Source organism: Monodelphis domestica, chromosome 5 (assembly GCF_027887165.1).
Source record: "Monodelphis domestica isolate mMonDom1 chromosome 5, mMonDom1.pri, whole genome shotgun sequence".
Lineage (NCBI taxonomy): Eukaryota > Metazoa > Chordata > Mammalia > Didelphimorphia > Didelphidae > Monodelphis > Monodelphis domestica.
In genome coordinates, this window is record NC_077231.1 from 42,076,740 (window position 1) to 42,089,312 (window position 12,573).

Sequence of the window (12,573 nt, forward strand, 5' to 3'; positions counted from 1 at the left end):
ATATTAATTTAATTAATTTATCATAGTAGCTGCCATTTGTCAAATGGCAATAGAAGGCCCAAATGAACATTGTAAAGTTAATATGGTATTTGGACATTGGTAGAACTGGAAAGAATCTTGGAGATAACCTCATTCCATTTACTTCATTATATATATGAAAGTGAAGTCAAGATTGGATAGATAACTTGCCTGAGGCCACACCAGCTAGAATTATTCATCACATTGTACTAATCAATCATTAATTAAGTATCTCTAATGAGTCAGGCACTGTTATGTTATATTGGGGGAGACAACACGGGTATATATATATGTGTGTATATATATATATATATTAGCATATACAAAATTAGTACAGGGTAATGGGAGGAGAGGAAAAATTTTTACGTAAGGCAGCTAGGTGGCTCAATGCTTAGAGTCATAAGACCTGAGTTCAAATTTAATTTCAGACATTTACTAGCTGTCTGACCCTGGGTAAATCACTTAACCCTATTTGCCTCAGTTTCCTCATCTGTAAAATGAGCTGGAGAAGGAAATGGCAAATCACTCCAATATCTTTTCCAAGGAAAATCTAATGGGGTCATGAAGAGTTAGACATGACTGAAAAACAACTGGACAAATCTTGAGCTGCTTCTAGAAGTAGTCTGGAGGTGAGTGAGAGTGCTTTTCAGCAGTAAGGAACACTGCAAACACATAGAGAAATCTAGAGATCTAGCACCTTAAAAAAAAAAAGGCAGAGGATGGAAGAACCAGGAGTCAGAAAAATTAGCATTTACTACTGAGTGAACTTGGGTAAAGTGCTTCCCTGCTTTAGTTTCTTTCTTTGTGAAATTAAGAGTTTGTATGACATCTAGCTCTAAAATTCTTTGAGTAAGTATATTATATGAAATTTAATAAAACTATTTTTAGTTTTAAAAAGGAATGACTGTTCTTACACTCTTCTTTTTTAAAAAAATTAGGTCCTGGTTGCTCTTGAAAGTTCTTGCCCTAACTTACATTTTACAGAAGACCCTCCCAAATCACTGAAGTCCTTCAGGTCTCCTTCTCCCCTTTTCCTCAATCATTTACCCAGTGTTCCCATGGAAAATGATGAAAATCAGGATTTTTGCTCACTTCCTAATGAAAACTTGGACAAAGATGGATTTGCCCAGAAAACTCCATTAGAGTGTAGCCAGTCTGAAGTCACCTTTCTGGGCTTGGACAGAAAGGCTCTGGGTAAAGGAAAGACCCCTGTTTCGGAAGTGCCTGTGTCTTCCTGGGAAGACAACTTCTCATCGAACCATCTACATCCATCGCAGGACTCAAGTGTTTGTGTTATGAATATGTACCTTTCCTCAGAGTCTGGAAATCCTGTTCTGAGCAAGCTGGTGGAACCTAGCTCTTCCTCAGAATCATATAGGAATAAAAATGAAGAGATGGAAAAGATGACTTCTGAAAATATTTTACAATCAGATTTTTAAAATGAGGCAAGTATTACAGAATGACTTCTATGTATACCATTGTTTTGGAAGGGACGAGTGTTGTCAACAGAGCTTGACCTTATGGTCAAGAGAAAAATGGAATCTGGTGAATTTGGACTACCTATACCAAGAATCTGGATTTTTCAAGCTACTCTTTCAGTGGGGTTTATGGGTTTTGTTTTGTTGCTTAAACCTTAGTTACATGGGAAATTGCCTTAACTTCTTTTATTTAGATATTTTATTAGATATTAAATTAGATAATAAAATATTAGATATTTTATCTGTGTATTTAAAATGAATCAGGTTAAAAGAAGAGATAGATATAATTAGGGCTGTATAAAGTCATTCAGATTGGGGAACTCTGTCTTAAACAAAGATCATAAGCAAACCAACTGCCAGGAACTGATTCTTTTCTCTTCCTCTTGGAATTGTCAAGCCCAAGTTCTCCCAAACTCTCATTGTCTTTCTGTTTCATCATTTCTTATATATTTGTTAAAATGTTGATGAATCCCAAGTACAAGTAACTTCACACTTAAATGGTTAGATTAAAGTTGTATGCGATTGAGTCCAGCCCATTCATTTTACAGATAAGAAAACTGAGAGAAATTGTGACATGTCTAGGGTCACACAGTCTTTAAATTATCTTAAGTAGGATTTGAACCAATGATGTCTTCCTCACTTTCACATTCAACAACTGTCCATTATGTCATGCTTCTTCTAACTAAAATCCTTTAAAAGGAGAATACATCTTAATGGGACTCATTGTCCCTTAATAATTTTCTATGTTTGGACAAAACCAATAACAAATTTTCACTTAGATAGCCCATTTGCATGGATAGATTTTTATTAATTTAAATTTATGAAATTTTAGAAACCTGTTTTTTTGTTCAGTAGAATTTCTTCAGTACATATTCTGAACAAACATATTCAAGTTCATTTCCCTCTTGAGTAAATGACTAATCACTGGGTCTTAAGTAAATTTTTTTTTCCCTCCTTAAGTCCCTTCTTAATTATAGTTTGAATAATGGGGGCTTTGCTAAGGACTGGTTCATGGGTTCTAAGATTTAGAGCTGAAAGGAATCTTCCAGATGTCTTAGTTTAACTCTCTCATTTTACAGATGAGAAAGCTGAGGTCCCAAAGTTAAGTGACTTGTCTATAGTCATACAGTAAGTAATCAGCAGATCTGAAACTTGAATTTAGGTCTTTAAATTGCCAAGTTCAGCTCAGAAATTCCCAAGATGGAACTTTCCATTGGTGGTGGGGTTTTGCAGACATCGTTTCCAGAATCCCCAAATTTGACTCCCTGTGGTGTATGTTTATGATTCTTTGTGGTGGTCATATGAACTCTTTCTCCCTTGTCTTGATTAAAGACTTCTTTGTAACTGCAAAAAAAAGAAAAAAAGCCAAATTCAGTGCCCTTATTACTAGGCGCCATGCTGCCCCTCTGCCTCCCATCCCACCCATCTCTGTCTGTCTCATCTTCATCAGACCATCAGTCTGGTCACATTTCTCTAGGTTATCTCATTGATCACTTGGCACTTCTATGCAGAGAAGGATAGACAAGGAGAATAAAATTAATCAGTTGTGTAGCTAGTGCATATTGCTGCTTGTGGGCTCTTTTGACTTCTCCCTCCTTCTACCCTACAACCCTCAGGAAAAGGTTTTGCCTAGCAAAAGAGTTCGAAATACAGTTATTCCTTCTACACTGAGACTTGACTTATCACAGCTACGATAAATCTCCGATCAGCACGAGAAATTAAATGGGAAGTTTTGAGAGTTCTGTGAAAGCTTCAGATAACACACAAAGGCCAGCAGATGACACAGAATAAGTTTAGAAACTCAGAAATACATAAAATACTTGTAGAGTGTTGTATAATGTCAACATATTTTTCTTTTAATACCATTAAGTGCACACAATTTCTCTTTTAAAGTTAAAATAAGTAAAAAAGTCAGTTTGTAAAAAGAACTGGGAAGCCAGTAGATGACACACAAAGACTAGAAACGTAGAGATATCTTTAAGAGTTTAGTAACTAATAAATGTATAAAATATGTGTCCATACAGTGTCTTTTACTGCTTAATAATAAATGAACAGCTATATACTTTTTTTTTCCTAAAATTAAATTTGTATTATTTTATTGTACTATATATAGTAGAACTATAGTTCTGCACATGTAAAAGGGCACTGCAAACATCCCATAAAAGAAAGAAGAAGAAGAAGAAGAAGAAGAAGAAGAAGAAGAAGAAGAAGAAGAAGAAGAAGAAGAAGAAAGAAGAAAGAAGAGAGAAAAGAAATCTTTTATACAGCTTATCTCCAGAAATGAAAGGAAAATAATCTCTTTTCTCTCAAGTTCTAAATCTTACTAGTTTCCTTCTAGGCACTTTCATGGTAAAATTCTTTTCACAATGTTTCTTCATAAAAAATAAGTTGACAGTCTTTTTTTTTTTAAGTCTTAGAATAAGTATTAAGTATTGGTTTCAAGGCAAAGGAGTGGTAAGGGTTAGGCAATTGGGGTTAAATAATTGATCCCGCAACTAGAAAGTGCCAAATGCCAGATTTGAACCCAGGAACTCCCATCTCTAGACCTGGCTTTCTATTCACTGAGCCATCAAGCAGCCCCTAAAGACAGTTTTGATAACAAAATTTTTTTCTTCTTGTAAACTTTAAATTACTCCACTCTACTTAAACCTTACTTTAGGGGAAGATAAAGTTGTAATCTCCTGATTGAACAATGAAGGTACTTAGTTCTCACCTTATAGTGAAACTAGAATGTTAAGCTAAGTCTATTTTTAGATCTTAATACAAAAAGGTGTTAAGTAACTGTTGGTTGTCTCTCGAACCGAGGATGACGATTGTCTTTGTGCGTTTTTGTGCACAAAGACACTTGTGCATGAAGATTTAAGTGGAAAAGTCGATGCACAGAGACAGTCCCACTCTCTCGGCGTTGGAAGCCTGGGTCCATTGGAACAAAAAGTTGTTACACCTGGAGACTTCCTCAGCTGCAATGGATGGCCGTGTTGTCTTTTGTGCACCATCATGCCCTAAGCACTCCACAGTGCCTTGCTGCATCGCCATCTCAGCCGTTGAACCTTCTTGTTGGTTTCTTCCGCCTGTTCTGCCGAAGCAGTCTTCACATGCTGGGTGAGCAAAGCCCTGGTTCACCAGGGGTCGACGTCGACCCGATGGCTACCCTCACAAGGTTTGGCCGGCCTGTCGGAGCCATTGCCCAGGGTGTGGCCACTGCCACATGCTAGCAGCTACTAGGAACCACAAGTGAGAGCTGGGTGTCAGGTGAGGGTCAGTGGCTGGAGAGCTGCCCTAGAAGGGCACGACAAGCCCTCCATACCAGAGATATTACCACTCCCTGAGCACTCCATACACCCCGTTAAGTAACTATAAAGGTTAAATCAATCACAAAAAGGTCAAGTATTTTAATACAAAAAGATGTTAATGGGTAGCTCAGTGGATTGAGAGCTAGGCCTAGAGACTGGAGGTCCTAGGTTCAAATCTAGCCTCAGACACTTCCCAACTGTGTGACCCTGGGCAAGTCACTTGACACCCATTGCCTAGCCCTTACCACTCTTCTGCCTTGGAGTCAATACATAGTATTGACTCCAAGACATAAGGTAAGGGTTTATTTAAAAAAAAAAAAGATGTTAAGTAACTATAGAGGTTAAATTAATCACAAAAAGGTCAAGTAACTAACAAAAGGTGAACTTAACAAAGAAGTGTTAAGGAACTCAAAAGAAATAATCTAATCAAAGAAGGTGAGAACTAAAAGTATGGGCAATCCTAGAGAAAGCATTTGATGTGATTGGTAGATGTGAAAGTTTAGAGGAGGAGACACAAGGGTGAAAGGTCTATATATTTGGGATTTTTCATCTCTCAGAAAATACTCTCTTTCCCTTATTGGCGGTAGAGAGTTAGCTGAGAGGAGCATGCTGAGCCTTTTGGCATCTTAACATTGTTACAAGCTATTGACCGATTCAGTGGTGAGTTTCTGGCTGAGTTTTCCTTCTTTCTTTCCAACTTTATCTTCTTAGAAGCATCTAATCTTCTTCAGAAACCTAGAGGCAGGGATTTTTAAAATTCCCCCTGGCACAAGCCAGGCAGGAGAAATCCTATATCCCCTTCCTTCCCTCTCCTTAATTCCTTCCCTTTATATTAATTAAATTACCATAAAATACCAGACTGACTTGGGTATTTTATTTGGAATTTCCCCTGGTGACCAAATTTAAGTCACAACTCTAAAATCCATCTTTACATTGTCTTCTGCTCTCCGACTGACAAGGAGAACCACACTACTGAAGAGAGTAAACTAAAGATTTAGGAGGAACCACCAATGAAAAGAGTAAATTGGGATAGTTGGCCCAGAGTGCAATGCTATACTTAAAAACAAATAGTAATGAGGATGTTGGGAATGAGAATGTTATAGTCATGTCCATTCAGAAGGCACTGCCCTTTCCCAGGTTTTTGTAAGTTATCTGTCATGCCGTCACAATCTTGAATATGATAAAAAAAACAACCTGCTTAACTACAGTATAAGAGAGCTGGATATGCCTTTGAGATTACATAATCCAATTCCCTCTTTTACAGATTAGGAAACTGAGGCACAAAAATCTTAAGTGATTTGCGTCCCATAGCCAGAACCCCAAAGTTCCATGATCTTTCTACTTAAAATATTTTAATATATTGAGGTTGTGTTAAGACCTTCCTTTGTACCTTATTTGATAGTGTATATTTTAAACTAATTGGCAGTCAGCTGGTGTAGTCTGCCTCAGTTTCCTTACTTGTAAAATGAACAGGAGAAGGAAATGCCAAGCCACTCCAGTATATTTGCCAAGAAAACCCCAAATAGGGTCATGAAGATTTAGACACTACTCACATGACTGAACAACAAAAAATAAAATGTCTATATAACTTTGTTAGCTCTCCTTGTGATTTCCCATATAAATAAAAATTGGTTCCTTCTTTGTTTTTCTTGGAGAGAAAGAAACATATAGATTGAAGGAAGTGATCTCCTAAGGAAGGATATTATGATAATAGCTGACACTTATGACTTTAAATTTTACAAAGCACATTTGAATTCATATCTGAAACAATTTCACTTTTTTTGGTTCTGGATCTCTAATTTTGTAGAAACTCTCTTTACTGATCCACATCAGCACCTGCTCTACAACTTGGTCTTAGAGCATTGCTTGGGGCACAAAGCAGTTAAATGATTTGGCCAGGGTACCACTTGTATTAGAAGCAGAGCTTGAGCTTAGGTCTTTCCGAATCTAAGGTCAGCTTTCTAAACCCCTCTCCTTCTTTAGGACAGAACTCCAAGTGGTATTATCTTCACTTTGCATTGTGCTACATTACTTCTTTCTATATTATACACATAGTTATGTCCATTAGTTTGGAATGTGGTCGTAATGAAACCCTTCTGAACCTCAGTTTTCTCATCTGTAAAATTAACTAGATGGTGTCCAAAATCCTTTCTAGCTCTAAGTCTTCGATCCTATTATTTTGATGGGCAGCTACATGGCACAGTAGATAAAATGGTCAGGCCTGGAGTCAGGAAGATCATTTTCTTGAGTTCAAATGTGGTTTAGACACTAACTAGGTGTCACTGAGCAAGTCACTTAACCTTGTTTGCCTCAGTTTTTTCCTCTTTAAAATAAGCTAGAGAAGGAAATGGCAAACCATTTGAGTATCTTTGCCAAGAAAGAAGGAGTCATGAAGAGTTGTACAAAACTGAAAAATGACTTAACAACAAAATCTAGCCCTATTAAGGGCAGGAGACTCATTATTAAGGTTGGGGGTTCATTTTTTTTCATTTCCAGTTTGCTATCTCAAAATATTTGTCATGAATCAGAAGGAAGACCAGTGAAGGAATGCTGATAGATTCATCATGAATCTGTCACTGCTCCAAGACATAGAACTCATTGGGTATATCCTACTAATAATGGTGCCTCGTTAGTATCATCTTTCTACAGAAGGAACAATATCATTTATATTAAAATGGGGTGTTTAAATTTTAATCAGGACTCTAGAGAAATGCTTTACAAGAATTCCACTAGGAGTCGCTTTTCCTATGTCCTAGTGTGAGATGGTTCAAACTCATTTAGTAAATTGATTCTCCATGAAATATTCAGCATTGTGTTTAATTTTTAAAAGTCATTTTTCTGTTTATTTAATGCAAACTGAAATTCCTCCCTGTCTTACAAGCCTGGAAGCCCTGTACTGTTGCCAGATCTTTCTGGCTTTATGAATAATGGCAATATTCATGTTTGCATAAAAGGAGAAAAAAAATGAAATTGAACATGGCATTTAATTCTGCACATTAAGAATTTAGCTCACTGAACTCACATGAAAGGTTGCTCTATATTTAGATGGCTTAGAGTCTTAGATAAGGTTAATATTTAATTAGCACATTTCAAATATATTTAGAGACTCTCAAGAGTATGTGATTCTAAATCTTCACTTCCTACTTCTCATTAGCAACTAGTACACATTCTATCCACATTATTTTAATTATAGCTAACTTTTATATGGTGCTTTACTCATATTATTTTATCTTATAGTCATTGATTTATTTAAGGAGGTCATGGGAGCATAATTGAGAGTTGGAAGGGTCCTCAAAGGACATAGTTAACATTTATATAAAGTATTATATGTATACATCATTTTATGTTATATATGTGTTTATATTATACATAGTATATAAAATAATATTTGATAGCCATTGATTTATTTAAGGAGGTCATGGGAGCATAGAATGAGAGTTGGAAGGATCCTCAAAGGACATAGTTAACATTTATATAAAATACTATATATGTACATCATTTTATGTTATATATGTGTTTATATTATACATAGTATATAAAATATTATTTCATAGTCATTGATTTATTTAAGGAGGTCATGGGAGCATAGATTGAGAGTTGGAAGGATCCTCAAAGGACATAGTTAACATTTATATAAAATACTATATATACATCATTTTATGTTATATATGTGTTTATATTATACATAGTATATAAAATATTATTTCATAGTCATTGATTTATTTAAGGAGGTCATGGGAGCATAGATTGAGAGTTGGAAGGATCCTCAAAGGACATAGTTAACATTTATACAAAATACTATATATATACATCATTTTATGTTATATATGTTTATATTATACATAGTACATAAAATATTATTTGATAGCCATTGATTATTTAAGGAGATCATGGGAGCATAGATTGAGAGTTGGAAGGATCCTCAAAGGACATAGTCAATATTTATATAGAGCATTATATCGATATATATGCATCGTTTTATATTATTAGTATAATTGTTATACATATTATATGAAATATAATTTGAAAGTCATTGATTTACTTAAGAAGGTCATAGGAACACAGATGTAGAGTTACAAAGAACTTTAAAGGTCATCTAATCCAACCCCTTCATTTTACAGTGGAGGAAATGGAGGCCAGGAGAGGTTAAATGATTTATATATATATATATATAATACATCAAAGGAAAGAGATGAAAATGGATCCTTTGATGCCAGTGCCAGTTTTCTTTCTGCTTCCCTTTTCTACCTCTCATGTATGACAAAATAGAGCTTAGACATAAATAAAGGAAACTGAAAGGCAAATAAACAGTGTGTATTTTTCAAAATGAATAGCCACTGGTACAATTATACTCAGCAAAGCTAGTTTTCTCATTAGGCATTTTGGTTCCCCTGACTAAATGCCCTTTTCTTGACTATCGGCTAAAGTAGCAACAGTACCATGATCCCACTGTGTCTACTTAGCTACAGCAGAGTGTTACTAGGACATTTTTTGGTGATGTGTAACTAGTTTATAAGCTCCTAAAGGGCAGAGGGAACTCTACTTTTTAAGTACCTTCATGAGCATCTAGTTATACAATTGTTAATGCTCAGTAAATAAATTAAAATGTGATGAATGAATTATTCAGGTATATGTATGTGATTATTACATCTAATAAAACTGATTCTAACAGCTTTGATCTTGGCTGAGCAGATTGTACCCCACTCCCTAAAGGGAAAAATGAGACAAGTAGATAGAAATATCTATAATAACTGATAGAACCATCAGTACTACCTCCCAATAAAGCAAGGGTTTTGTTTTTATTTAACATGGACTACGGAGTGGTATAACTTGGGGTTCATGGGTAGATTTCAAGGGGTCCATGAACTTACTATTTTTGTGGAATATTTTATTTTTGCCAATTACTCATAAAGACAATTTTAAAAATTTGTTTTCTAAAATTTTGAGTTCCAAATTCTTTCCCTCCCCTCCTCCTTCCCTGAGACAGTAAGCAATTTGATATAGATTATATATTTAATTTGGGTTATTTGACAGAAGTATATACATTTGACATAGGATAATATTGTGCAAAATATTTTTATATTGGTCCTGTGGAAGAAGACACATATGCCCCACAAAAAACCCACCAAGAAAAAATATGAAAAAGAGTATCCTTTGAGCTATTTATACTCTATTAGTTTTCTTTCTGGAAGTGGATAGTATTTTTCATCACGAGTCCTTTGGAATTGCCACGAATGTATTTTTAAAAATATTTTAATAACTTTTTCAAATATAGCTAGTTTCTTTGTAATCTTATGTATTTTATTTTATGCATTTCAAAACATTATTCTGAGAAGTTATTCATAAATTTCAACAGACTTCTAGAGGGGTCCATAACACAAAAAAAGGTTAGGACCCCCTACCCTCAATGGTTGTTAGCATTTTAAAATAATAATCATAATAATTAGTCATAATAAATTTAGATAAAATAATAACACATTTGCATAGCTCTTTAAGTTTTTAAAACACTTTGCTCACAAATGAATAACAAACTGCAAAAGTTTACCATTTAAACCAAAGCACAAGGATTTCTTTTCTTACCAGAAATTCCCCTCCTGAATACACTGGAGCATTGATGTTTTGATTTTGTTGAAAAGTTATGTGCAACTTAATAAAGTAAAGAAAATGTCAAAGTTACAAAATTAATATTGCATTACTGGTCATTTATAAATATTTCACTTAAAGTACTCATATGAAATCCGTGTGTTGTGTATGTAGTACATTCAGTAAGGAAATATAAAAAATGAATAAATACTTTAAAAATTTAATACTGCTCGTAGTACGTAAGGGATATTGATTTTTCTAGCTGTCTATATTAAGTAAAGCACATTACAGAGTTATTTTGAAGAAACAATCGCCTAGATATGTCAGTGATGTAATTCTACTATCCACTGTTTACTTTAATCATTTAATAATGGGGCCAGAGAGATGGAGTTGGCTCCCATAATATTGTACAAAAGAATCACTCTAATACAATTCACTTAGTCTGATACAAATTCTATTATCCTACATGTTGACAGGAAGACCTGGGTTCAAGTGCCACCTCTGACACATACTGGACAACTCACTTAATTTCTTTGTAATTCTCCAGGTAGTTCTCTAAGACTAATATTTGAAGGAAAGGCACCTTACAAATTAATAACAAGCTGCAAAAAGTTTACCATTTAAACCAAAGCACAAGGATTTCTTTTCTTATCATAAATTCCCCCTCCTGAATACACTGGAGCGTTGATGTTTTGATTTTATTTAAAAGTGATGTGCAACTTAATAAAGAAGAGAAGGACCACAGATGTTTTCTTCTACCTGTATCGATTGGAGTCTCTTCACCAGAGGAGTTTCCTAAACCAGTGAAATCAGAAATCCTGTCCCTATCCCTACATGTTCTTCAATGGAGTCTCTTATTTTCCTTTAAACTGGAAGTGGTTCAAGGGAGAAAAAAAAAACCACTCTGGTTAAAAATGAAAGGAATAAGGGCCATGCTAGGTAGCACTCCTGACCTGGAGTCAGGATTAGGGTCAAATCTGGCCTAAGAAATCTCCTAGCTATATGTCCCCAGGCAAGTCACTTAACCAAGTTGGTTAGCCCTTGTCCTTCTGTCTTAGAGTTGTTACTAAGAAAGTATAAGTTGTTTGTTTGTTTTTTAATTAAAAGGATAATGATTTTTAAACAGCTTTCCTCTTTCTGTGACATTGTAGGGAAATATAAGATCATAATATCATTAATTTAGAACTGGGAATTTGGAAGTAACCTGGCCCCATCCCCTCATTTTACAGAGAAATAACCTAGGACCTAGACAGTTTCCTTGCACATCTGGTGATAGAAAGCAAAAGAGGCTCTTGCTCCTTCATAGAGAAAGGCACAGAAGACTGGTGGCACTATCATCGTCCTTGGGAACTGTACTTTGGCATGGCCAGCTTGCTAGCTGCATTTAACTGATGCAAAGGACTTTCAGGTGTCTTTTGAATGGCCAGTGGGATAAAATAAATGATGAGAGATTGGAGGGAGTCCACCATTGCTACCAGATCACTTGCAGTCAGTCACATAGGAGTGACTTCCCCAGCTGATAAAAGCTCTACCCTGTCTGCTATAACAACCCTAACGCTGCTTGAGGGTCTGTCTGCTTGTACAGAAATGGCTTGCAAGTGGCATGGATAGATGTGATCTGAGGTCATATGCCACATATGTCATGTGCACATATGGTTCACAGGTGACAAGGATTGATACAATGTGAAGTCTTGGCCATGTAAAATGTTTGGCTGGGGAGAGGGATAAGCAAGGTCCAGGATCACAAAGCCTAGGCATTCCTCTTCTTTCTTCTCCAAGAGGAGTACTGAGCTATATAACTATATCTACCACCCAGATTTAAACCCAGGACCTCCCATCTATGAGATTGGCTCTCAATCCACTGAGCCACCAAGCTGTCTCCCCCGCCCCCATCCCCACACCTTGTTTGAGCAGTATAATAGGATTTAAGGTCAAATCTGATCTCAAGACACTTCCTAGCTATGGAACTCCTGGGAAGTCACTTAACCTCCATTGCCTAGCCCTTAGCACTCTTCTGCCTTACAACTAATTCTAAGATGGAAGGTAAGGAGATTAGATAGATGGATGGATGGATAGATGGAGAGATGGATAGATAGATAGATAGATAGATAGATAGATAGATAGATAGATAGATAGATAGATAGATAGATAGAGGGATGGATGGATGGATAGATGGATGGATGGATAGATAGATAGATAGA

General features: G+C 35.7%; 1 protein-coding gene across 1 annotated transcript in view; it reads left to right on the forward strand.

Moving 5' to 3' along the window:
- The window catches only part of IRAK3 (interleukin 1 receptor associated kinase 3), a 108,058-nt gene extending 96,504 nt beyond the window's left edge, over positions 1-11,554 (forward strand). Inside the window, exon 12 of the mRNA XM_056798412.1 lies at positions 957-11,554. Coding sequence (XP_056654390.1) covers positions 957-1,457 — 501 coding nt within the window. The 3' untranslated portion in view covers positions 1,458-11,554. The remainder of the gene's footprint in view (positions 1-956) is intronic.
- The last annotated feature ends 1,019 nt before the right edge of the window (positions 11,555-12,573 follow it).